The sequence below is a fragment of the Mastacembelus armatus genome, chromosome 13 (assembly GCF_900324485.2).
Source record: "Mastacembelus armatus chromosome 13, fMasArm1.2, whole genome shotgun sequence".
In the NCBI taxonomy this organism is placed as follows: domain Eukaryota; kingdom Metazoa; phylum Chordata; class Actinopteri; order Synbranchiformes; family Mastacembelidae; genus Mastacembelus; species Mastacembelus armatus.
In genome coordinates, this window is record NC_046645.1 from 25,930,376 (window position 1) to 25,956,976 (window position 26,601).

The window sequence follows — 26,601 nt, forward strand, 5'->3', positions numbered from 1 at the left end:
CTCGCCCCCCGACACATGTTCATGTCAGTAAACCCACAGGAACAGTTTCCTGGTTCCATCATATGGACGAGTCCAGCAGCCGCTACTGACCCGACACTGTTGACTGTTTCGTTCTTTGATTAGTGGTTTTTAATTACCGCCTCTGTTCCTCTGAGTCACTTCAGTTTGTGTCAGGTAAATTCAGTCCACATCACAGCACCATGGGCTGAACCCGTGTTCAGTCTGTTTGTTCGCGGCCACAGTAGAAGGTTCATGTATGGGGGCAGCTGATTACAATTAGTTATGTTTTATTGTTCACCACGGGAAAAATCAGGTGATTCAGACCCACAAGTCTGCACAGGGTGCAGGTTGGGGGGTCCACGCAGACACAGGACTTTGACACTTTAGGTGCTGATGTTATTTTTTATCTCTCCTTTGTTTTCGTTACCTTTGTCTTTCTCACTCACTATGTCCCACTAACTCAACCTGCCAGTAACGGCAGCTCCTGTTCTGTGAGGTCTCTCATGCTGTGGACGCTTCTTACCTGGTACCTGGACCTGTTTCTGTCCCTGTACCCACCTGATTACCTGTAAGCTTGCACCTCCAGCCTCTTGTCTGCATGTGGGTCCCACTCCCTGTTGTCTGGAGATAAGAGCAGGTAGCGGGGCAGTTGCAGGTGTGTATACAGTGGGTACGGAAAGTATTCAGACCCCTTTAAATGTTTCACTCTTTGTGTCATTGCAGCCATTTGCCAAAATCAAAAAAAATCTTTTTATTTCTCATTAATGTACACTCAGCACCCCATCTTGACAGAAAAAAACAGAAATGTAGACATTTTTGCAAATTTATTAAAAAAGAAAAACTGAAATATCACATGGTCATAAGTATTCAGACCCTTTGCAGTGACACTCATATTTAACTCACATGCTGTCCATTTCTTCTGATCCTCCTTGAGATGGTTCTGCTCCTTCATTGGAGTCCAGCTGTGTTTAATTAAACTGATTGGACTTGATTAGGAAAGGCACACACCTCTCTATATAAGACCTTACAGCTCACAGTGCATGTCAGAGGCCGTCCAGCCAAACTGAGCAATCGTGGGAGAAGAGCCTTGGTGACAGAGGTAAAGAAGAACCCAAAGATCACTGTGGCTGAGCTCCAGAGATGCAGTAGGGAGATGGGAGAAAGTTCCACAAAGTCAACTATCACTGCAGCCCTCCACCAGTCGGGGCTTTATGGCAGAGTGGCCCGATGGAAGCCTCTCCTCAGTGCAAGACACATGAAAGCCTGCATAGAGTTTGCCAAAAAACACATGAAGGACTCCCAGACTATGAGAAATAAGATTCTCTGGTCTGATGAGACCAAGATTGAACTTTTTGGCGTTAATTGTAAGCGGTGTGTGTGGAGAAAACCAGGCACTGCTCATCACCTGCCCAATACAATCCCTACAGTGAAACATGGTGGTGGGAGCATCATGTTGTGGGGGTGTTTTTCAGCTGCAGGGACAGGATGACTGGTTGCAATTGAAGGAAAGATGAATGCAGCCAAGTACAGAGATATCCTGGAAGAAAACCTCTTCCAGAGTGCTCAGGACCTCAGACTGGGCCGAAGGTTCACCTCCAACAGGACAATGACCCTAAGCACACAGCTAAAATAACAAAGGAGTGGCTTCAGAACAACTCTGACTGTTCTTGACTGGCCCAGCCAGAGCCCTGACCTAAACCCAATTGAGCATCTCTGGAGAGACCTGAAAATGGCTGTCCACCAACATTCACCATCCAACCTGACAGAACTGGAGAGGATCTGCAAGGAAGAATGGCAGAGAATCCCCAAATCCAGGTGTGAAAAACTTGTTGCATCATTCCCAAGAAGACTCATGGCTGTACTAGCTCAAAAGGGTGCTTCTACTCACACAAAGAGTGAAAAATTTAAAGGGGTCTACTTTCCGTACCCACTGTAAAAGGAGCAGTGCAGCAGCTGAATGGTTTCAGCCTCAGGTGATGCGGAGTCTTCTGCTGCGTTGCTTTGACAGCTGTACTTCTTGTTTCTCCTCAGAGGTTTGTGCAGATACCTGCTGAGCCTCCTGTGTGTCTGTGGCAGTTGGTTGTGTGAGGTTGAAAGTCGTCTTACACAGAGTGGAGGCTGTTTTAATAGATTTTTTAAAAGTCAAAGAGGTCAGATCCTCAATGACTAGAATCCTCTGGTTTAATAACATTAACAATCTCACAACCCTAAAAAAACAAAAAGATCCTTAGTCATCGTGGTCTGAAGCTTCTTCACGTGAGCTCCACGTACAGATGGTTCAGGCCAATGAAGAAACACAAGTGTTTGTTTCTGTCATAAACCTTCCTCAGGTACTAGCTTTCCCAGGTACCATAGTACATAGGACTACAAACATGCAGGACAAAGGATGAAATATGAAACATATGTAATCCATAAACACTGATACTATGAAAAACATTGTTCTACCTCCCACAACCAAACTTTTACAAGGAGAATGTGTCCTCCATCCTGACAGTGAATCATTTTAATCAGCTGGGGTTCTAGAAATAATCATCTGACCTGTGACCTTCTGCCGCCCCGCTACAGGAAATCGAGGCCCTGTTGGTGAACTGGAGCGGGCCAGACCTCACCGGGTTTGGAGAGCTGGTCCTGGAGGGTTCCTTCAAGGTCCAAAGAGTGAAGAAGGAGAGAGCATTCTTCCTGTTCGATAAGATGCTGCTGATCGCCAAGAAGAGGCTGGAACAGTTCATCTACAGCACACATATATTTGTAAGCTCATCTGTGTATTATTATGGCCATTGTCTTGCACACTGTGCTTTAAAGAGCTTGTGAACCTCTTACATTTCCTTACATTTCTTCATCCTCCTGAAACATGTGCTCTACCCTCCTTTGTTGTCCCGTCCTCGTGTTTGTCTGCAGTGCTGTAATCTGCTGCTGGTGGAGAAGCTGAAGGATCCGCTGTGCTTCATGGTGGTGGACCAGACGATTTCCAAACAGCAGCACGTCGTTCAGGTCAGTGGCTTCCAATCAGATCAGAACCATCCCACGTCCAGCATCAGGTCCAGCTCACCTGCCTGAGCTCATGGGAAACAGAGCTGTCACAGAAACCTCTTACACACAGTGCTTTAGGTTCAGCACAAAGCACAAATATTTCTACATGGAAAGGTAGTAATTAAGAAGGTACTGCTAAAAGTTTGAATCTCATGTACCTGCAGTTCTCCATGTTTAATAACTGCATTTTCCCTGCAGACAAAGAACCAGGAGGAGAAGAGGCTGTGGGTTCACTTCCTCAAGAGACTGATCATAGAAAACCATCCTGCTTCACTTCCACAGAAGGTAAATGAGAAGAAGAGTACATGTACATGTAGTTATTAGTACTATTACTGTACTATTACTGTCATTATCACAATGTTTAACATCAGTATCAAGATTATCCATCAGATGTAAACACTGTAGTATCAGGCTAAATACTAGTAGTAGCAATAAAAGGGACTCCTGGTTTATTAGGACATGCTGTAGTATTATTATGGTATTTATGGTAGAAATACAAGCAGAGAGAGAAGCAGCAACTACGAGTAATAGTAACGCTAGTAATGGTAACATTAATAGTAATAATGGAGTAGTATTAGTCACTAATGGAAAGTGAGTCAGTACTCAAGTACTGTTCTGAAGTGTTTCTACTTGAGTATTTCCATGTAGTGCTACTTCATCCTTGGACTTCACTACACGTCAGAGCCAAACCTTGTACTTCTTCCTGCTCTACATTTATCTAATAACTATATCAATAATATGGACCTCATGGACCTCAGGGCTTGTTGTGAGGTCTGTGCTGCCACCTGCTGGTGAAAATATGAAACCAGGACACACACGTGGTTCATGAAAATCCTTGAGGGCACATCCTGCTGATGTGACTGTTGCCACACCGCCCCCTCCCCAAACTCTACCAGGTCTCTTTTGGGGGCGTGGACCCTCTCAGCTTTCCTGTCTTTCAGTGGGCTCCTTTCCCAGCCTGCATAAGGACAGGCTACCAGTCTATTAAAGTACAATGATGCAGATGTAGTGGGTTCAGGGTTTTTAAATATGATTTTGAGATAACAAAGACATGAAATAAAATTCCCAAGAAACCTTGAAACAGAGCCTCAATGTCTGGGAGTTCATTTAAAGTACAGCTTATCATTATTATTTTTAGCAAAAGTCCACATCATAAAATGTGTCTGGCTCCTTAATTTATTAGGATACGTTTGTCTCTTATCAAACTGAATCTTTTTTGTCTGGATAGTTCACTAAGCCCACTATCCTTCTTTCCAGGCGAGACAGGTCCTGGGAGACAACTTCTGTCAATGTGAGTCCACACACATCATTTATTCATAAAGAAATCCACAGTCAGCAGCTGTTTTTAGCCTGTGCTGATGGATGACATCACTTCCTGTGTTCCAGCGCCACAGTTTGAACAGGACAACCTGAAGAAGCCTGCTGCCTCACCACGATTGGACAATATCCACAGCTATCACAGAGGCAGGCGCCAGTCAGGTCAGGGTTAGTCACTGTTTTCCTCATGCCGCAGAACACAACACCAAGTCTGTGGTCTATAATACAAATACATATGCACAAGATATCCAGGTGGTACCTTATGTTATAGATTTAAAAAGTCCATGTACAGACCTAAACCCTTAGTAACCCTTAGTTTAACACATGTTTCTAAGCCACAGAACTGCATTTGTGTCCAAAAACTATAAAACCCATCAGTTTCCACACAGCTGTACTGGGTGACACGTTCCTCCATCAGCATGAACACACTGTAGTTTATTCTGACTCGGTCCCACATACACAGTTCTGCTGCCACTAACACTCACCACAGACCAAATGTGGATTCATTCCAACTACGGCACTGTCTCATCCTGATTTCATAGGGTGTGTTTATGTCTTTTGTAAGAACCAGTGGACCTGGAGCTGAGAACCACAGAGTAGTAGGGAAGTCCATTTTGAGACACAGACAGGGACATTGGTTTGGTATTTCTGGATAATGGGCTAAAACCTAAACCCTCTAATGTGGGTCTTTACGGTGTTTCAGCCTCGAAACAATGAGCATGAAAATCCTTGTTTGGGCTTCAACAGATAATAAAATACAACAGATTTTCAGATTTTGAAAAGAGGATTTGACAGAGCTTGACTGGAGCGAATTATAAAACAGTTTGCTTTTTTGTCCCCCCAGAACCTCCAGAGCTGCTGACATACACACCTGAGAAGTCGAGGAAGAGTCTGCCGCTGCTGCTGGAAGGAAACCTGCCATACAGACGCACCAGGAGACAGTCAGGTAGACAGACACCAGGAGACAGTCAGGTAGAACGACAGACCCCAGGAGATAGTCAGGTAGACAGACAGACACCAGGAGACAGTCAGGATGGATTGTTCACCCACTAATAGGGAACGCGAGCTGGGATTAGACTGTCATGAGACAGTTTAGTTTTACCCTACTGATGATGTGTTGTTGCAATAGTAATCCTGCTAGACAGACACCAGGAGACAGTCAGGTAGACAGACAAACACCAGGAGCTAGTCAGGCAGACAGACAGACTCCAGGAGACAGTCAGGTAGACAGACAGAAAGAACATCAGCTTTGTTTGGGTGATGACACAAAGTTCAGGAATTAGGAAGGTGTTATCTGAGAAAAAGCACCAACCCAAACCTCAGTGACTCTAGATGACCTTTGACATTGCAGGAATGTGAACACAACAGATACTCATCCAGGGACCACCCGGGGTACAGAATGAGAGGGTTTTCTTTTTTGTGAAACGTGTCTGTAATACCAAGAACACGCTATAATCCTGAGCCTGCAGACTCTACAGTGTGTTTGCTTCCCTTCCAGCTCCGGCCAAAGACATTGAGGCTGCATTTCATCCCAATGGTGAGAACATTTCAGACTCATCTTCATACAGAACCGAAAGGACATGCTCACAAACTGACACCAGTGCCGACTGCAGCTGCTCTCTCATTCTTTCTAACAACAATTGCAGAGAATAGTTGAATTTTCCCTTTTCACACACATGCTGATTGTAAAGTTGCAGAAGTGTGATTGATGATGGTTGATAACTATACAAAGATGTTGAGTAAAATATACCATAAGAGTCAAAGATCTTTGTTTCTGCAGTGAAAGTGTCAAAAGACTGTGTTGTGCTGTGTGCTGTTCTGGAAGAGGACATGGGTATTGAATTGAATTTACTGCACTGTTGCAGAACATTAACATTTTCAGTTTCAGCTCTGCACTTCTTGAGTCATGTAACATGTTTCTGGCAGTTTGAGCACAGTGTTTGTTTTGGCCCAGCTGTACACAGCTGGCAGACAGCCCTGCACACGCAACACAGCAAAACCAACCTGCAGAAAGACACCACACGCACTTTCAGAGGGTTTCATTTGATTGTGCTGTGGCTGCCAAAAGTTTAAGTGCCTGTCAAACAAAAATAGCATCTTGATAACATATCTGTCTCTGTGTTCCCACCTTTCTCCTTTCACCACCGACTCGTTCCCACCACCCGGGGAATCCTGCAGCTCTGAAGGTAAAACAATATTTCAGCAGAGTCCTGGCAAACCCGTATCTGTTTCTGGGCAAATTTAACTTTCAACACCAAATATTGAGGATCTTGCCAATGTCAATAGCTGAAATATGATTTTCTGAATTTCTGACTGAATACTGATCCTCTTTAAGTTTTCTGTAATTAAATACCAAGCACAAAGTATTTAATAACTGAAAATAGCGCATAAAAACTAACATATCAAGCTTTTTATTGTCAGTCTGTATATTCTGTGTAATCACATGGTGAGTTGTCTGACTGGACTAATACCAGTTACACTTCCAAACGTACTGCTGTTTAATGCGATGTAGCCAGGCTGCTGGGGGGACACGTACCACAGAAAGGATCACTGAATAAAAGAAACTTACAGGGTATAATTTGTAGAGCTCAGTGCTGCTGATCCAATCTCCTTTCATGTGTGAACTTGTGTTGTTTTGCAGCAGGCGGGAAGTGAAGGCGAGCTGTGTCAGGCAGAAAGTCTGGGCTCAGCAGGCAGCAGCAGCACACTCGCATCCTCCGTCATCGAGGTGGAGCCTGAGCGGGCCGCGTCGCTGATATCACCGCCACGACCCAACCAGGATGAAGAGGTATGTCACATGACGTGACTTTGTGTGTAAAGGGAAGTTATTTGATGTAATCGACCTGTACTATATAGAAAAGATATAAAGAACATATGCTTGTATAATACCAATAATGCCCTTTTTTGTCCTTTTCAAATGAGGATGAAGAAGAAGAGGAATTAACCACCCTCAGCCCTCCTCCAACTCTGTCCATCACTGAAGAGATCCTGGAGTTCATCAACCAGAGCAGAGCCAGGGAGGGATTCACCTCCATCCACACTGACACAGCGGTGAGAATAACCTCACATATACTCTATATGTAACATAAAGCGTTAATCCACTCTGATGCCATCTGCTGAACAAAATGTTTATCAGCCAGACCGGTCAGAGAAAAGCAATAGGAATGGACTCTGCAAATGTTTGTATGCTACTCTTTACAGTGTTGTTTTATTTTTCTTCCAGGAGCAGGATCAGCCCAAAGAGTGTCAGCTTGCATCTCACCAGACCAACTTCACCTGCCCACTACCCCCAGTCACATGCCCGTCCAACCCAGAACAAAGACCCACAATGCAACAGGAGCAGGAAGGAGTAGAGATGGAGGACCACCCCACCCTCCAAAGTCAGACTGGTGGCTCTGGTGAGGAAGATGTACAGAAAAATGAGACTACAGATAAAGTCCAAGAAAGTCCAGATACAACACATCAGGTGGAACTGGAAGGTGAGACACAAGGAGAAGAACTAGAAAAAGAGAAAGAAGAGAAAAAAACAGGATCTGAAGGAGTTGGAGAGAGTAGCACCCCTGTCCCAGCATCAGATCCTCAATCTTCTATCTCAGCAGAGGAAGACACAAAGAACAGCAGCTGTCACTTAACCAGGGAAAAAGCAAACACTGAAGCCACCACTTTCTCCTCAAATCCAGATCTCCTGCATCACGCCCTCAAGAAACGCCATCCACCCACAAGAGGCTCCCACCTTACCAAACGTGACAAGAAGATCATCGAAAAGATCAGGAGTTACTACGAGGCAGCAGCCGAGGCTGAAGAGGCTGAAGCAGAGGAGGGAGATGAACAGCTAGAAGAAGCTGTGTCAAGGAGGAGAAACAGTTTCTCACAAATCCCATCTGGCTTGGTGAAGGAGTCTGTGTCACGCTTTGATGTGGGAGAACAGAAGGGGGAGACAGAGAGTGGACAATCCAAGTATGAAACACCTGAAGCAGTTGATACAGAGACAGAGGCCTTTTCCCATCCTGGTCCCACCTGTTCCTCAACTGCATCCTCAGCTGATGCAGCGAATGATGAGCAGGTCGATAAACCAATCACCTCTCTGGATTTTAATGCAGACGGCCCAGTCAAATCACCAGCCTCTACTGTGGTGCAAGAGACCCCAGACCAAGAGAGTCTGAATACACCGTCAGGCCAGAACAGTTCTGTTGAGGATGAAACTGAGATACGGGACCAGAATGGAAAGGCCCGCAAAGGACCATTGGGGAAAATACAGGAGGGGAAGACGGGTGTTGTGGCTGCTGGGGAGCAAAGTGGAAACTCACTGCAAAGATCATCTTTCACTTTCAAGTGCAGAGATGAAACAACCGAAACCAGTGCAGGAAACCAAGCAGTTGTGAATGGACATGAGTTTAACCAAACAGGCCCAGTAGAACCAAATGAAAGCCACAAAGAACCCTCTGCATCTCTGCAACCTTCAGAGCATTGTCAAAAAATTGAGACCAAAACTCAGTCCACTTGGAATAGGACCAATCATCTTGCCAAGACCAGCAGAGATCCTGAAGGCCTCCCCAATCAGATAAAAGTGGGCCCATGGTCCCGCCACTCCAAGATTGTCACTGCTAACCGGGCCTTGTTTGAGGCCATGGGGTCAGATGTAGCTGGTATTGGATTATTTGAAGCCAGCCCCATGGTGGACCCTGTGCTGGTGGAAAACTCAGAGCGTATTCTGAACAAGGTTCAAACACTGGCCCGGATGTACAGCACAAAAGCCAGCACCATGAAGGTCCCACTTCATCAGAAACGAGCCAGCGCTGTTCGAAACCAGACATGGGGCTCAGGTAGACTGTCTGGAAACTCAACTCTGAGCGAAACTAAAAGCCAGACACGGGTTCAATGTCAGACTCAAATTCAGACCACAACTATGGCCTGGCAGCAAACACAACCCAACTCAACCCAAATGGAAATAAATCAATCAGATACCCACACAGAAACCAAATACAGAACCCAAAATCACTCAGAGAACAAAGTTCAGTGCCAAACCACAATCGAATTTAGGCAGCAATCAGAGATCCAAACTAAAACTCAGACATGCCAGTGGAAAACCCAAACAATGGGCCAGGAGGACCAAAGAATCCAGGAAGAGAGGCTGATAAAGAGAGCAGAGTGCCTAACAAATGGTGTGTTGGCCTCTTCTAAAACTATTTCTAAGACATTACAACTTTCAATTTTGGATTTGGTAGCCTGCATCAAAGGATAATTTCACTTTCGTATTTTCATTGAGGTGTTTGTTGTTCTCTTCTAGATTTCCAGGAGATAGTGATGTGCCCCTGTGAGCCTTTGCTGTTCGGGCATGTGTTTGTCAAAGAGCAGCTAACTTCAACCTGTCACCACCAGACCAATGGATTCACCCTCTCTCGGCCCAGGGATTTCATCTCTGCCTTGACCAAAGAAAGAGACTCCAGTGTAGGATTTAGAGCAACTGACAACTCCCAGACCCCCACCACACCTATGGAAAATCCATCCACTTCACTAAGAAATCATCCACCCATACAGGCTGGGGCTAGGTTCACCTCCACTGGCAGGTCTTTGGTTTCTACAGCATCCTGGCATCACCTCAGTACACAAGCTGAAGATCAGAGCTCCAGTTTTTGCTGCTCTGCCACTAACAGCTCCTTCATGTCAACCATTACCGCTGACTGTAGGGTCACTGAGTTCAGCGACGTCTGCTCTGACTCTTCCACAGGGAGAGACAGAGCTCAGAGTGAAAACGGAGATATTGACCAGGCCGAGAAGAGAGAGTGGTGAGTGGATAATATTTACAGACGTGTGTGATAAATGACAATAGTGAGTTGGTGCAAAGTAAATGAAGGGGTAGAAATGACTGGTAGTAGTGGAAATATGTCACCCACTTCATACACACTTTGTAATTGAGTAATAAACTTGTTTCTAGGCAACTACTCTACTAAAAACTTTATATCTTTGTAATAAAACAATATTTTCCATGTCTTTATAGAGCACAAAATAAAAGAGGTGAAATAACTTAGTAGGAAAATTTAAACAAGGCAGGATTTGGCGGGTTTCTCATTATTCATTTGTGGAACCAGTAATTCATGTCTTAGTGTTTATCAGTGTTTTATTTATATTCAGAAGACACTGTTTGATTCACGTTCTGGTCGTCTGCAGGTCAGAGCAGAGTGCTGAATACCATGGTTACTCGGGGGGAGAAGAAGCAACATCTGTAAACAGCATTACCCAGCCATCTCAGTCAGAGCCAGATCTCTCTGCTGAGACCACACCACAGGGGAAACCTGCCAAAGATGGAGATGAACAGGGCAAATGTGAGCAGGATATACCTGCTGTACAAAATATACAAGATAAACAAGATATACCAGAACAGGAAGTCTCCACAGGACGTAGTGACAACAGGGATACATTAATCAAAGCTGTGCAGAGTGTTCATGCAGGGCCTGAAAACTTGATTGGCACTCAAACAATGGATGGAGAGGCAGCACCAGGTGAGCTGGTACTGATAACAGCAGTTAAAGAGAGCCAGGCTCCAACACAGTACACCAGCTCCCTGGCGCCTCACCCAGGAATGACTGGAGAGCAGCCCCCAAAAAAAACAGCTGACCTGGAGGAAGGAGGTGCAAGTACCCTGAAGGCCTCTGGAGGACTGAAGAAAGATGGACTCCCAACTGAACAGATGAACTTAAATGAGACAAAATTTGATCCATCACAAACCAGCGTGATTCTACAAGGTTCAACAGTGATCTTTTCAGAAGAGGGCCCTTCCTCAGGAGACATGGTTGTGCAGTCACACTTTGACCCCTCACAGGTTTCTAGTCAAACCTCAGAGGATCACAAAGCAAGAGAGGGGATAGCACCAAGTCCATGGTCTTTCGGTCAAGACTCAGAATCAAATTCCACCATGCCTTGCCTTCCACCAGTGCAGTCCAGAGACTGTCTACCAACATTCACCACCCAGAAGCCACAAGACGTACCAACTGGTGAACAGGGTCTGTCTCACATCTGGAGATTCAGTAACACAACTTACTTTGAAAGGTATGTTTGGGGCATATTCACCCACAATACATTTGAACAATACATCACTGTTCATAGCCACCATGACCAGCAGGACTAGATAGATAGACAGATAGACAGATGATATATAGATGATAATTATCACAGCAAAGTGTAGGCCACATAATTTAAACACCAATGCTACACTACACATGTCTATAAGGCACATAGGTTGGTTGGAATACTCCTAAGAAGCTGCATTATTGTCCTTTATTATGTTTTTCATTCTAGATGACACCTTTTATGATCAGAGCTGCATTGGGAGAGAATTGGACTTAAAGCTCAAAAGATTATTAGCATCACAATAAACAATTTCACCAGTCCTTTGTTCAATCTGTGCTTTTCTATCAGTTCCAGGAAGCCAGACCAGCAGGGTTCAGGATCCCCTATAACCCTGCCCATCTTCAGCCTTTCTCCAGGCAGCCACCAATCTACCAGACCATCCTTGGAGACTTCCAGCCTAGTGGAGCGACCTAGCCCGTCCTTTACAACCCCTGACCAGGACACAGAACTCACCCCAGCCCTCTCAGCTTTCAGATCCAGCCTCAGAACTCGCTCTCCATCTCCTGCTAGAGCTCCAACCACCTCTTCTCCCCTCTCAGCATCCTCCTCCTCTGTTCAAGCACATCCCTTCTCCTCACCATTCATGATTGTTCCAGCATCTTCTCCTATCCCTGTGCCTGCTGAAGCCCTCAGCTCCCCAAACAATACGTCCTTGGCTCTGTCCTGTTTATCCCCTGCTTCGTCCTCTACAAAAGGACCACCTGCAAGAGCAGGTCCTCCTTCCTCCCCTACACTGTCATCACCTGTCCTCTCCTCACCCCAGGTTTCTTCCTCTGCATTTAACAGATCTTTAGCAGCCTCTTGTATCAGCCAGTCCATCAGTCAGAGTATGGCAAAAAAAACTGTCCTACATGCCATCCCCATAAACACAGTAAATCAGAGCCCTTCCTCCACTCCTTTTTTACCCTCTTCCCATCTAAGACAGTGCTCCCCTTCTCCTAAACTCGCTCCCAGTCAGCAAGGTCCCAGTACTGCTGCTTCTGCCCAGCAACATGCGAGGTGCCCACCTTCCTCTCTCCAGCCTTCTTGCCCTTCTCCATCCCTCATTCAGTCTCCTCCTCCCCCTCTTACCCAACAGTCTCCTTCCCTATCAAAGGCCCTTAATCAGTCTCCCCACTCCTCTACCTCTTCCCCCCGTCCCTCATTCCTTCACTCCAAAATCAACCCATCTCAGAATATGAACAATAATAACAACATCAACTTAGCTGGTTTAACCACAGCGCTCAACAGTGTGAGTAATACCAGCAGCTGTAGTGCTAATGGTGCTGTGAGTAATGGGGGTTGGTCAGTAACTGTACAGAAGGGATCACTAACTAACTGCTCTAATGCCACAGTAATGCTACAGACCCATGATCCTCTGTGGTCAGGGTCACATAACCGTGTAGCTCGACCATTTTCTGCTTCCGAGCCCAGTTCACGAGTCCAGTCCCCATCTCCCTCTCCAACTCCTGCTTCATTTATTCGCCTCTGCTCCCCACCTCCTCAACATAATTACTCCTCACCCATGGCGAATAAACCTCCCCATCCCCGCAACACATGGGTAGGAGATGCAAGGTCATCTAATCCTCTAGGCCTCACTTTGGAGCTTCCCAGGGCCTCTTCAGCAAATTCAGCATTTGTGCAGTCGCCCTTATGTGTGAGTCCTCATATCCTTTCCCCACCTCCCATTGGCGTGTCAGTGAATGTTTGGACAAATAATGTTGCAGCACCTCAACCTAGCAACCCTAGATTTGCTGCCTCCTCTCCTGCTCCTTCCTTCTCTTCCTCCTTATGTTCACCAACATACGAGGAGGCCTCTTTCCCTACTTTCCCCTCTTCTCCAGTCCCGCTATGCAGTTCCAGTGCCTCCTCCCCTTCTGCATCCCAAACAACTTCCCAAACCCTACATAGATCTTTTTCTTCCAACTTGGCAGATAGATCCCCTAGCCCAGCCCGAAGCAACATTAGTGGACTGCGGCACTCCTGTGCAGAGAGCAGCCGAAAGCCCCTTGGTTTCAGTGGGAGTGGTCGTGGGTCCTTTGACCAGCACGAATCTTGTCCAACCAGTCCAGGGAGTGGATGGTCCTTATATGGTAACACACCATCCTGCCTCAGCTCACGAGCTGGGCTTCAAACCCCCCTTTCACCTAGCAGGCTTACCCCAGGGAAGGCCACCGTTGATGGGCAGCATTTCACCACCATACCCTGGTCAGAGCTTTCAAACAAATATAATGGACCTGATATCCTTGATGCAAGTGCTACTTCAAGTGTAACTGCCTCATCGCATTCCCTTCTCTCCTCGATGCCCCACACCTTCCTCTCCTCTCCTGTTCCATCAGACAGCCAGATAGAATGGGGAGACCCAGAGCTAGAAGATGGAAACTGTCGTAGTCAGCTCATCTGTGCCTATGTTGCCAGACCTTCCCATGAACCAAACTTGTCCACCTCCTCTCTCGTCCACTCCTCAGGAATGGCCGCCCCTCCACCTGCCTCCTACCAGCACCAGCACCGCCAGTCCCAAGTCAAACCACAACATCAGGTACAAGTTGCCACCAACACACCTCCTGCACCCTCAATCCACTCCCCTTTGCCTTCCAGCTCATCACCTCTACCTTTTGCTCATTCCTCTCTTGCGAAACCTGGGAACCAAAAGACCAGTTATGCCACCACAGTGAACCTCCAGATTGCTGGAAGTGGCCGAATAACCTCATTCAGCACTGCCCAAGTCAGCCTGACCCAAACTCTGCAGGGTGGAACTGAAGCTGGAGGACATGGGCAGGTGGTGAGGAGAGTAAGCATCAATGGACTATCACGCCTTCCTTCCCCTCTTCCTCAGAACTGTAACAGGCTATAAAATAAAGAGCAAACTCTTTTGTGGGCCAAAAGAGAAGGTGCTAGAATTTAAAAAGCCATTAAAACAAGTGTGACCTTGTGAATGAGACAGAAACCTAACAATATGGTGCTGGCCTTCAGAAAGTCATCCAGACCTTCAGAACTCTTCTTTAGCTGAACTTCAGCAATTCTCACCTCTGCCTGAGCTAACAAACCTCCTCAGGGCTTTGGATTCTTGGACTTGTGGCCAATTTCACATCTTAGGGACACAGTGAGTTTTATCGATCCAGTGACACCATGTGATGGATTGTGAAATGCAGTGAAAACACAATATCTTTCAAGATTCTACCTGCACGACTCCTATTTTTCCACCTGAGCTCATCGCTCTGAAGAGGCTAATGGCTTAAAGATCCCAATGATATACATGTAAAAAATACAGTGCAGCTGCTGTGGGTGGGAATGAATCGCATCAACAAACCCTGAATCATGAATTCCTGTAATTTGTCATGAATTTGTGGATATGTGATCTGGATTGGACTACTGGTCAGTTTAACCAGTCAGAAGTCTACTAATTGAATGGTTCACTTTCTGAACAGCTCTGGACTCTTTCTGTGGATGTGATGACTTCTTGGAGGAACAATTAACTTCAGACATTTTTGTAGAAATTGGTTAAGCATTTATTGAGATTTTTTTTTCCATTCTGGGCAATCGTACAACATACAAAAATGTTGAAGGTCTAGTGTCCACCCTGTTTTATATGCAATCACAGTTATGTATTGTATTACTATTGTTTATTTGTTTTTATTTTTTATATTGTGTCAAACAAACATCAGTGTGTGGCTTTCTGAGATAACTGTGGTTATTAATGCATCGTTTTAACCTTTTTTATTCTTTTTATTTTATTGCTTATTTATGAAGTTGGACTCGTTCCCTTTGGCACTTAATATCTCTAAAGTAATGTTGGTATTTTGCACAGTGTCCTCAGCATCGAGTGTGTGTTTGTGTGTGTATTTGAAATGACATGTCTCCTAAGTTCCCCTTTACCTTCAAACCAAGCTGATGCCTGTGTTAGTTCCCACATGGATGTTTTCAGCGGGTTCACAGACTTTACACTCTCTCCTGTTGTTAGTGTCCCTCAGAAACCTCATTAGTAAATCAGCAAGGTGGAGAATGTTCCATGAGTGTCGAGGATTAATCATAAAACATCAGAAGAGAGTCAGGTTTTTGATGCATGGAAGGGATAAAATGTACTTTTTGAGACACACAGGTGATGTATTGTCTCTTTGATAAATTCTGTTAACATTTTGATGTCAGTGTTTGGGTTTTTATTATTTTTCCAGATTCTTTACTAGAAGCAGGTCAGTTTACACAGCACCTGTACCCAGATTGAATGTCCTCGTGCACTGGGGACATACAGTGGGGCAAAAAAGTATTTAGTCATCCACCAATTGTGCAAGTTCTCCCACTTAAAAAGATGAGAGAGGCCTGTAATTTTCATCATAGGTATACCTCAACTATGAGAGACAAAATGAGAAGAAAAATACAGAAAATCACAGTCTGATTTTTAAAGAATTTATTTGCAAATTATGGTGGAAAATAAGTATTTGGTCACCTACAAACAAGCAAGATTTCTGGCTCTCACAGACCTGTAACTTCTTCTGTAAGAGGCTCCTCTGTCCTCCACTCGTTACCTGTATTAATGGCACCTGTTTGAACTCATTATCAGTATAAAAGACACCTGTCCACAACCTCAAAGAGTCACACTCCAAACTCCACTATGGCCAAAACCAGAGAGCTGTCAAAGGACACCAGAAACAAAATTGTAGACCTGTGCCAGGCTGGGAAGACTGAATCTGCCATAGGTAAGCAGCTTGGTGTGAAGAAATCAACTGTGGGAGCAATTATTACAAATTGGAAGACACACAAGACCATTGATAATCTCCCTCGATCTGGGGCTCCACGCAAGATCTCACCCCGTGGGGTCAAAATGATCACAAGAACGGTGAGCAAAAATCCCAGAACCACACAGGGGGACCTAGTGAATGACCTGCAGAGAGCTGGGACCAAAGTAACAAAGGCTACCATCAGTAACAGGCTACGCCGCCAGGGACTCAAATCCTGCAGTGCCAGACGTGTCCCCCCGCTTAAGCCAGTACATGTCCAGGCCCGTCTGAAGTTTGCTAGAGAGCATTTGGATGATCCAGAAGAGGATTGGGAGAATATGGTCAGATGAAACCAAAATAGAACTTTTTGGTAAAAACTCTACTCGTCGTGTTTGGAGGAAGAAGAATGCTGAGTTGCATCCAAAGAACACCATACCTACTGTGAGGCATGGGGGTGGAAACATCATGCTTTGGGTCTGTTTTCTGCAAAGGGACCAGGACGACTGATAGGGAAATATTAACTGAATCTTCATCCACTAACCCTCAGTGAGATGCACAGAAAGCTAATGCACATGGTGCAAAATGAACAAATTGACTCAAGCTTTATATTTACTGATAAGTCAATTATAACACTGTAGACATTTGAGTATGGATGGGTCAATGCTGCAGCTGACATAGTAGATGAAGAATAATATTTGTCATTCACTTTGGATTAACTATATGAATGCCTCCCTACATGGGTCATTTGCTTCATCCGTGATCGTCTCCACACCCCAACAGCAATAACTGCAGATGCCAACATGCACATCTCACACTGTGATTCATACAGGCTTCAGAAGAGGAGGTGCTTCTTTGTTTTGCATAGCTGCCTTCATCTAGCACAGAGAAGACAACAACAAACCTGACAGTCGCAGAGCAGGGTTTATGATGGTCTTATGAAGACCTGTCTGAGTATGCTGTGACTTCCATGGTTTCTGGTATCAGGCTTTGAAGACCTGCATCAGTGTGAACTCCTGTGTGCTGTTTGCTTATCAGTGAGGCCGCCCACTGCAGGTCTGTGATCTTTCTGATATGTGTGACTCACTTTCAGGTTTGCTGGCTGGTCTTCACCTGTTTTTATTTCTGACCCTGACCTGCAGCCTACTCCTCACCTGAAGCGCTCTATAGGTAAGACCTTTGCTCTGCTTTTCTATGTCTTAGGTTTTATTAGACCACCTGCTGGGTTTCAGCTTTGAGCTGACTCATCCCAGATTTACAATTAGCAGACATGCCAGTGGATGACAGTGCATTACAAATTAAAAGTCATCGATGTGCACAGAAATAGTGAACATGCTAGCAGCTCTGGGAGGCTTTGAGCTAAATGCTAAACATGCTGGAGTTAGAACGTAATGAGAGAATATAACCTACAGATGGCACAAACACAGCAGCATTATGGTTCAGATATATAAGGCCAGACTTCAACATCTGTATGACCTGAGGATGGAACTGCAGGAGGGAGATGTTAATCATCTTCCCCTCCCACACTTCTTTGGTCCACTCTGCAAATATTCAACTTATCAGCCCCTTGAAAAAGTTCCAGCAATGAATGTGTATCACTGAGGTGGAACCAAGTTCAACAGACAGGTCTCAAACTGACACCCCTTCCACACTGTGTTCCTCTCGTCTAACACGCTCCTTTGATCAGTTTGAATCCTGTGGTTTTCACAGAGCAACATAAAGCACTAGTACCCATGGAAACATGTCAGACGTTCCGACAGCACAGTCCATTATCCATATGTCTCTCTGGATGTTCTGTTGGTTCATATGCTGCTAAATATCTGTATCCCTGCTGCTGTGCTGCTGTCTTCATTAGTGCACCACAGTATGAATGTCCAGCATTCCTTCTACAAAATGACACAATGCATTAAACAGTTACCTACCCTCCTTTTGCATACCCAAATGAAACCTGCTGTTGTATTTACATTTTAAGGTTTATATTGATGAGCTTGGCGTCATTGGAAAGGAAACACTTTCCAGTTTGTGACTTTATACAAATTTGCAAGAACTAAAAGCAAAAATATTGGAAATTCCTACCATGCCCTAATAAAACTAAAACCAGATTCTGATCCTGATCATACCAGTGTGGCTTTTGAGGGAGCTTTTAAGAGAGCAGACCCGTTGGGTCTTGTTATTTTGTTTGTGTGATCCTCCACTCCAGGCTCTCAGTCATGGATAAAGACCTGTCAGTCATCAGGCTCTGGGTGTTCATGTAGTCTGGAGGAGCAGCTTTGGAGAGAAGCCAGAAACAAGGGTGTGATTTCTTCAGTTGTCCTCTTACTGCTTAGCCTACCTTTAAAAACCAGGAAGTGAGAACTCTCATTTTCACTATGGCCTGTATGCTCTGCCAGGAAGAACCAGACAAAGTGCCCAAATCCAGGTGTGCAGAGCTCACAGAGACCCATTCACCTGAGAAGACTGAAGCTGACAAAAAGTTCTATATGAATTAAAGAGTTTAATCTACTCTACATTAGCCATAATGACAAGAGGTGAATCTTCTGCCTCTACTCTGCTGTGTGTAGTTGACCCTTCAGCTCAGGTAACCCTGGATCACAATAGTGCAACAGACGGACTTAGAGTCAGAGTCCATGGAGGTCCATAAAGTTCAAAGCGGTTCTGTTGGAGGTCATGACAGGAAGCTGTAAATTTCAGTGTGGTCTAAATAAAGCCAAGCCAAAGGTAATTATTTGTCCATTGAACTGCTCCAACAGGTAAATGCAGTGTTTTGTAACATGACTTCATGGGTTTCCCCTGACACATAAGGACACAAAGAACAGGAAAATCACAGGAATGTCATTATGGAGCTTTCAAGCAAACAGCATACGGGAGTCGAGAGTGGAGGGGGAAGGGGCGAGGGAAAGTGTGAGAGAAAAGAGGTGGGAGCTGGAAGACAGAATAATCCTTGGAGCCAAAGGAGGAGGAGGAGGAGGAAGGGGAGGAGTGAGAAAGTGAAAACAGGGGAAAACAGTGAGACCCAGAAACGCGCATCCATCCATTTCGCCTCCAAACCGAGAACAGACAAACAGGAGAAAAGAGCGACATGGGCTGGATCTTCTCTAGGACACGTTTTCCTGGGGGTTGGTTAAAAAACGGCCAAAGTGGATAGATAATCTAGAAACGGTGAGATAAGATGTTTGGACACAGGTTTCAGCTACTTTTTCACACCGTTGCTTCGTTCTCTTCTCATTTGAATTAGTTGTCCATGTGCTCCTGTGAACTGAAGCCTTTACTGGAGGACTGTGGATGTCCCTGTTTCCTACACTGTGCCTGGAGCCCCTGTCAGGATTAGACCTTTATGACTGAACTCTGTTCCCCAGCTGCCGTACGACCTTCGCTCAGTCCAGGAGCTCATGACTTGCCAGGGGCTGGAAACGTGCTCGCTCTGAACTGGTTTTCTCCCAGTCTGGGATTCAAACAGGCATCTTGTCGGATCACGGGGACTGTTGCTGCTCGGTCCAGGGCTCCTCACAAAATGGACTTCTGTTTTTACAAATCCAGCCATCTGTGACGGACTGGGGCTTGAATCCCGCAGGCCGGGGCCGTTTTTTCTACGAGGATGTTACCGGGGGCCCGGCAGAGGAAACTGTGATGCAGGTGATGCTGCCGCTGCCCGGGCCATGCTGAGGGGGAGGTCAACTGTCGTGAGTGTCTTTCTGTGCTTCGTCTGTCTGCTCGCCCAGAAACCGCAACCACCCGCCAGACTCTGCACTAACGACATCCTCAGGAGGGTGCGGGGCTTGGTCAGCAAAGCCCCCGCATTGGTACGACTTTCATTCTCTGTCCTCTGCTTCAGTGCTGTCACTGCAACACCTGCCCAGATATCAGAGTCAGGGTGCAGCATTTCAGGGTAGTCTTTTAGAGTGCACACACATTTCTGCTCTGAGTATCAGGGCTGAACTAAAAAAAGCTTTTTAAAGCCATGTTGAGGTAAGTCTGATTAAAGCAATCACTCCAATCTATATCAGAAACAGTAATTACAGACAGAATTTAAGGGAAACACATCTTTCTTGATTTTTTTCTTAATTGCTGCATGAGAAAACCCCAGTAACTCACCTGTGTGCAACAGGTAAACCAGTCTGTTTAAACCGAACGTTTCAGCTAAGCAACTTACTTCTGTAGATCATTGGCCCTGGTGTTTGTCACGGTAACTGTCTGCAGCAGTGGTGGGCACCCCATGTAGGCAGCTGCCCTGCTTGTTTTCCTTCCATCCCTGCCCTACATACTGCTGATTACCAGAAGCTGGAAGATACCATCTCAGATGAGGGTGGAGTGGGCGGAGACAAAGTAAATAGGCCCGTGGAACATTTGGTTGCCATCCCCTGGTTTGGAGGATGAATTCAAGACAAACTTGTCTTTGAACTGGGCCTGTAGCTGAACTGTCTCTCTGTGAACAGACCAGGTCATGTGTCGTTGCAGGTGACAGCTGTGTGCACCTGAGCACATGGTGGATCTGTGTGTTCGAACAGCAGCTTCTGATCGTCCTGGCACAGCAGCACAGTTGCATAACAGCAGTTTTGCAGCAACAGCTGCAGCAGCAACAAGTCCACAGGGGATCAGAGAGCTTCATAACGAGTCATGCTACCTGGAGTCAATGTGGCCCTGATCACTCTGGGAGCATGCAGGGACCCCAACTTCCTGCAACTTTCCACAGGACATGAAATAGCTGGCTGTTCCAGCTGTGTGGTATTAGAGGCCTCAGTATGAGCTGTTCAGAATCTGTGGTAACCTCCGAGCAGGTTAAAGTGACCACCCACTACTTCATAACACTCACAAATCTTTACCCCCGTTAAACAACAGACTGTGTGCTTCATTAATGAACCTCTAATGCTCAGCTGTACTCTGCTGCAAACTGCAGGATCAGCACAAGGAAAATGTTTTTTCACATAAAAGCAAATGACCTGTGTGTTTTCACTGTACAGTGTAGGGGGCTGTGTTGTTTAAAGTCCCCCCCCCCCCCCACCCCGACTCTCTGCTTCCTAGAGCCTTTCTGTTGTTATTCCAGCTTCTCTACCCTGTGTTGACAAAATCCGCTCCGTCAGTGAGCCCCCCCTGCCACGTGGCCAGGGTCAGAAGAAGCCAATAGTGGTTTCCAACAGCAGCCATGGAGGAGTCTCAGCAGCTCAAAGTGGGAAACAGTGGCTGCCAGAGCCAAGAGGCGGCGTTCTTTAGCACAGAGAGAGTGGGACAAAGAAAGAGCAAGAACCAGGGTTAACATGGCTTTGGCTTTTTCACATGGAGACTGTTCAAAGCAGCCAAAGGACTCACACTGGATTCACATGTGGCCTTCTTCCTTCTGGATGTGTTAGCATCTAAAGCTAACCTGTTGGTTCTGGTAGCATTAGACACCTAGCATGGTCCTGATTGGACCTTTGGAGTGAAAAACAAATGAGAAGACATGAGGCAGAGGAGGTTCAAACCTGTAGTACCTTGGAGACACTGACTAACTCTCTCTCTCCACAGGAGTGGTTGGGCTGCAGACTGTACACTCCCACCATTGATGACTACGAGGTATGAGCTTCCTCACAGCCTGACTTATTATTTATCATCAAACTGTGCTGTTTATCTTATCCTGATATCTGGTTTCTGCTTTACACTCTCACATGCAGACAAAGGTCACCAGCTGGTTAATCACACATTAATAAAGGTCTATATATTATTTCAGATCGAAACTTATAACAGGACAGACACAAGGAGGACGCTGGAGAGGAAAGAGAAGAAATAAACACTGCATTAGACTCTGACAATTGAAATGTTGACTTTAGAAAAAAGAAGAAATATAATGTAATCTGGCCTGAGTTCAGTGGAAACCGTCATATTGTTAGTTATATATTTACCAGCATGCCTGTGACCATGCGTATTCTCACTGTGTGAATTAGATTCTGTTGTTCTCAGAAATGACAACCTGGTTTATATACAAAGTCCTGGCTTTGCACAACAGCGCAGTAAAAGACATGGAGAGACAAGACCTTAAAAAGCACATTGTCATACAGTGGCCAAGCAGTGAACTAAGCTGTTTATGTCTAATTTTGTCTTAAACGTGCCCAGATTTTAGTCTGTGTAGCACTCAGTGACATCAACACGAACAGAGTGGATTAGACCCATTTATTTTGGTTCATAATTTGGATGAAGATCTGACCATCGCTGAATTTTTTTATTTTTTTTTTTCTTGCCACTGTAATTACATAGTCCTTCAGCTGGATGTTGTTTCTCATACTGAACACATCAAACCAACAGTATTTAATTCATTTAAACTGATTTACAGGAAACTATTTTTAATGAACAGTTTTATTTTACCATGGATACATTTCTAAAATAATAATGACAAAGAAATCAGATTTTATTGCTTACCTATGCTGTTTGCTTGTTTCTTTTTCAGTCTGTGTAACGTCATTTTTACTCCTGTTGTCACATGTCAATGTGAACAGGAACCACACCAGAACTGAAATGCATGAATGTGTCATTTGTGTAATTGGTCCAAAACAAATGTATTGAATCCACAGCTGCTTAAACTTAATTTTACTTACTACAACCTTTCCCTGAACTGTACTGTACCTGCAGTTTTTAACATAACTCTGAGTTTTGCAGAGTTTTATTTGTCAACATTCAGTGTATAAACATGTGGTGCTGAAATTTTAATGAACCAAATGTAGCCAATTCATGATAGAGTTGAAGTAGAAATATATGGCAACCAAAACCATGTACATGGTGAGATACAGTTATAGGTAAATGAGAATTTGTTTGCTTGATTTTGCTTGAACTGCCCCTTTTAAAACTGACTGTATGAAAGAAATATCCAACTTATAAACACACGTCAGCACTTCTAAGGTTCATTAGGAAGGACACACTTTGTCAAAGTGAGGTTGTAGCTACTGTCTTTCCGGTGTCAAACCATCGTTCTTTCTCTCTCCAGCAGAAATGCCCCAGCTCCACCCTGAAATGTCTTGCTGATGAAATTCAAGTTCTCACCGGAGAGTGGGGAAAACTTGATAAACTTAAGAGACTCAATCTGCACAACAACCTCAGAACACTGGCGTGGCTTGTCAACCAGGTAAAGAGAGAGGCTTAAAACAACCAATTTACAATCAATATACTAGAAAAGAGCTCACCTGAAGTTGTAGGAAGGGCATTTTCTTATTTAAACATTTAAAACTACAAGCATCTGGATCGTGTTTGTGCTTTTATCATAACATTTTGTCTAGCTGTGCTGCATTATATCATTATATTGTTATTGGTAGGGGGGAATGAAATTCAGAATTTGCTTGAAGCATGTAATTCAATTCAATTCAGTTCAATTCAATTTTATTTGTATAGCACCAAATCACAATACAAATCATCTCAAGGCACTTTACAAAAACTATAAATCCAACAATTCCCTTATGAGCAGCACTAGGCGACAGTGGAGAGGAAAAACTCCCTTTAACGGAAGAAAAAACCTCCAGCAGAACCGGGCTCAGTTTGGGCAGCCATCTGCCTCGACCGGTTGGGGTGAGTGGATAGAGCAGAGAGAAAAGAACAGCAACAATAAACAACAAATAGACACTGCAGGTTGGTGGGACCAGTAACTGCACATCAGTAATATACAGCTCCAGGACCAGGGACACCTGCAGAAGGTACAGAGAGAGAGAGAGAGGGAGAGAGAGCACAAACTAGGGGAGAGAGAGAGCTCAAGGTTAGTGACATTCAGTGGTGGAATATACATGTGAGAGGGGAGGGGAGTGTTAGGGTTAGGGTAGGGGAGCTCAGTGCACCAATGGTCCTCGGGCAGTCCAGGCCTATAGCAGCATAAATAAGGAATGGTTCAGGGTTACCTGAAGCCAGCCCCAACTATATGCTTTGTGAAAGAGAGAGGTTTTAAGTCTAGCCTTAAAATTACAGAGTGTCTGCCTCCTGAACCCAGGCTGGGAGCTGGTTCCATAGGAGAGGAGCTTGATAGTTTAAAGGCTCTGCCTCCCATTCTGCTTTTGGAAATTCTGGGAACCACAAGTAGACCTGCACTCTGAGAGCGAAGTGGTCTATTGGGATAATATGGTACTATGAGGTCTATAAGGTATGAAGGAGCTTGATCATGAAGGGATTTGTATGTGAGAAGAAGGATTTTAAATTCTATTCTGTATTTTACAGGGAGCCAATGAAGAGAAGCCAATATAGGAGAAATATGATCTTTCTTGCTAGTTCCTGTCAGGACTCTGGCTGCAGCATTCTAGATTAATTGGAGGCTTTTTATGGAGATACTGGGACATCCAGATAGTAATGAGTTACAGTAATCTAGCCTTGAGGTAACAAATGCATGGACTAGTTTTTCTGCATCATTTTGAGACAGGATGTTCCTAATTTTGGAAATGTTGCGCAGGTGAAAGAATGCAGTTCTAGAAATTTGTTTTATGTGTGAGTTAAAGGACATGTCCTGGTCAAACATAACTCCAAGGTTTTTCACAGTAGTGCTGGAGGCCAGGGCTATGCCATCTAGAGTAGCTATAATTTGAGAAAAGTTATTTCTGAGGTTTTTAGGCCCAAATACAATAACTTCTGTTTTCTCTCAATTTAAAAGTAAAAAGTTACTGGTCATTCAGGCTTGTATGTCAGTTAGACAGGCTTGAAGTCTGGTTAACTGGTTTGTGTTAACAGGTTTTAATGGTTAGATACAACTGAGTGTCATCTGCATAGCAGTGGTAATTAATAGAGTGCTTCCTAATGACATAGCCTAAAGGAAGCATGTACAGGGTCATAGGATCGTAAAATCTGGATATTTTTAAAGGAAAATGACAATAATCCAGTTTTGAAAACCAACTATGTATTATTCCATCTGTCAGTACTTTCTGACTGCTGGGTCTTGTTTGCGACATTCAGCTTAAGGGATCTTACAGAAATGTTTTAAAGTACCTCACAAATACATTTCCTTTGGTTTCATCTTTAAAAAATAGTCCTGAAGCAACTGCTCACTGTAGATTTTATCAAAGAAAGAGGAGGAGGCAGTATATTTTTGGGGAACTATTTTCAGCAGAAAATGAATATGGGGTATTAGTGTCAGAATAACTGTGGTTTATTCTGACACTAATACCCCATATTCATTGTGTATGTTCATGGTAATGAAGGAACATTTAAATGATTTCTAGACATAATGGAGCCCTGTTGCACTGAGGAAGAAGTATTTGTATCTCAGGCCTTGGATAATCACACTATGCTCATTTTTAGCTCATAGTCACTGTTGGTTTAAATCTGCACATTTATCATAGTTCATTAAGTCCAATCTGGCTGTAAAACGATTTCGTAACAGTAAGAGCTTTGGCAGGAATGTCAAATGAAGAAGTCTGTGTCAAAATGCAAAAATAACAGCTCGTAATAACAGTTTATTATTATAGTTTATTTTATGGCATGTTATTGAACATTTTTGCAGGATTTTTATCACTGAGAAAATAGGCACAGGAGCAAAGTGAGCCTGGAAAGCTCACTGACTCTTTATTGATAGCCTTAACAGATAAATATTATATTTTGTTATATGAGGCAGGAAAAATCAAGAGTTATATTATTTTATTCTATTTATCTATTCTATTCTATTTATTTTTCCATTATTTGTTAGAGGTCAGGATATACTAGAAATAATGGCCCAGTCTTGTCTCTGATTTAGGTCTTTTGTTTCTTGGGCATAAAACAAAGTTGTTAATACACACAATTACAGCACACATACAAATACACACACTTATGATTTGGTGTGTGTAGTGTAACCACTGCTCTGGCATTATTTTGTGCCAGAGCATCACACACAGAATCATTTCATAAAAGAGAAAGTGTGTAACAAACCAAAAATAGTCGAGGATGATTCAGTCTCAAACTAAACAGTTTTCAGTACAGTATGACTGTGAAACAGAGTCAAGCATTGTGTGAAAAAGAGTGTGTTGTGTTGGGCCACCATCTGAAGCACACATTTGTCTCTTCTCTTCACAGACGGAGTCAGGGTGTCGTCAGTGTGAACTTTTCAAAGAGGAAAATGCAGAAAGGTTCCTGAACGACCTTTGTAAAATTCTTCATTATATGAACTCTAAGAATTGCTACACAACACTTACAACAACTTCATGAACTGTTTTCCTCTTCATGAATCTTTATATCACCAGAGGATGAATAAAATGCATCTTGCATGTAGTATTTATTCCCCCAACAGCTGGGGGATGGAAATAGGGTTATTCAGTGTGCAAAGGGAGGAGCAAAACTCCTGCTTTTTGGTAGAAACTTGTGATTTGAGCAGTTTGCAGCATGGCTGATCATTTTCTGCATATTTTTCATTTAGCGTATTGAAAAGATAATATGTGTGATCCCGTGATCCAAATCCTCTGCAAAACTGCAACTTGTACAGCTGAGCACACTGAATAATGTGGAAATGCTTAAAAAGACTATAATTTAT

General features: G+C 44.2%; 1 protein-coding gene across 7 annotated transcripts in view; it reads left to right on the top strand.

Moving 5' to 3' along the window:
* The window catches only part of plekhg2 (pleckstrin homology domain containing, family G (with RhoGef domain) member 2), a 76,778-nt gene extending 61,184 nt beyond the window's left edge, over positions 1–15,594 (top strand). For 4 of the 7 annotated variants that reach the window (XM_026315306.1, XM_026315332.1, XM_026315349.1 and 1 more), the window contains 14 exons: positions 2,566–2,748; positions 2,899–2,991; positions 3,229–3,315; positions 4,288–4,321; positions 4,417–4,515; positions 5,192–5,293; positions 5,846–5,884; positions 6,526–6,533; positions 6,989–7,135; positions 7,270–7,398; positions 7,571–9,509; positions 9,635–10,133; positions 10,516–11,394; positions 11,764–15,594. In XM_026315306.1, coding sequence (XP_026171091.1) covers positions 2,566–2,748; positions 2,899–2,991; positions 3,229–3,315; positions 4,288–4,321; positions 4,417–4,515; positions 5,192–5,293; positions 5,846–5,884; positions 6,526–6,533; positions 6,989–7,135; positions 7,270–7,398; positions 7,571–9,509; positions 9,635–10,133; positions 10,516–11,394; positions 11,764–14,308 — 6,783 coding nt within the window. In that variant the 3' untranslated portion in view covers positions 14,309–15,594. The remainder of the gene's footprint in view (positions 1–2,565; positions 2,749–2,898; positions 2,992–3,228; positions 3,316–4,287; positions 4,322–4,416; positions 4,516–5,191; positions 5,294–5,845; positions 5,885–6,525; positions 6,534–6,988; positions 7,136–7,269; positions 7,399–7,570; positions 9,510–9,634; positions 10,134–10,515; positions 11,395–11,763) is intronic. The other 3 variants (XM_026315359.1, XM_026315315.1, XM_026315323.1) reach the window with 3 other exon arrangements.
* The last annotated feature ends 11,007 nt before the right edge of the window (positions 15,595–26,601 follow it).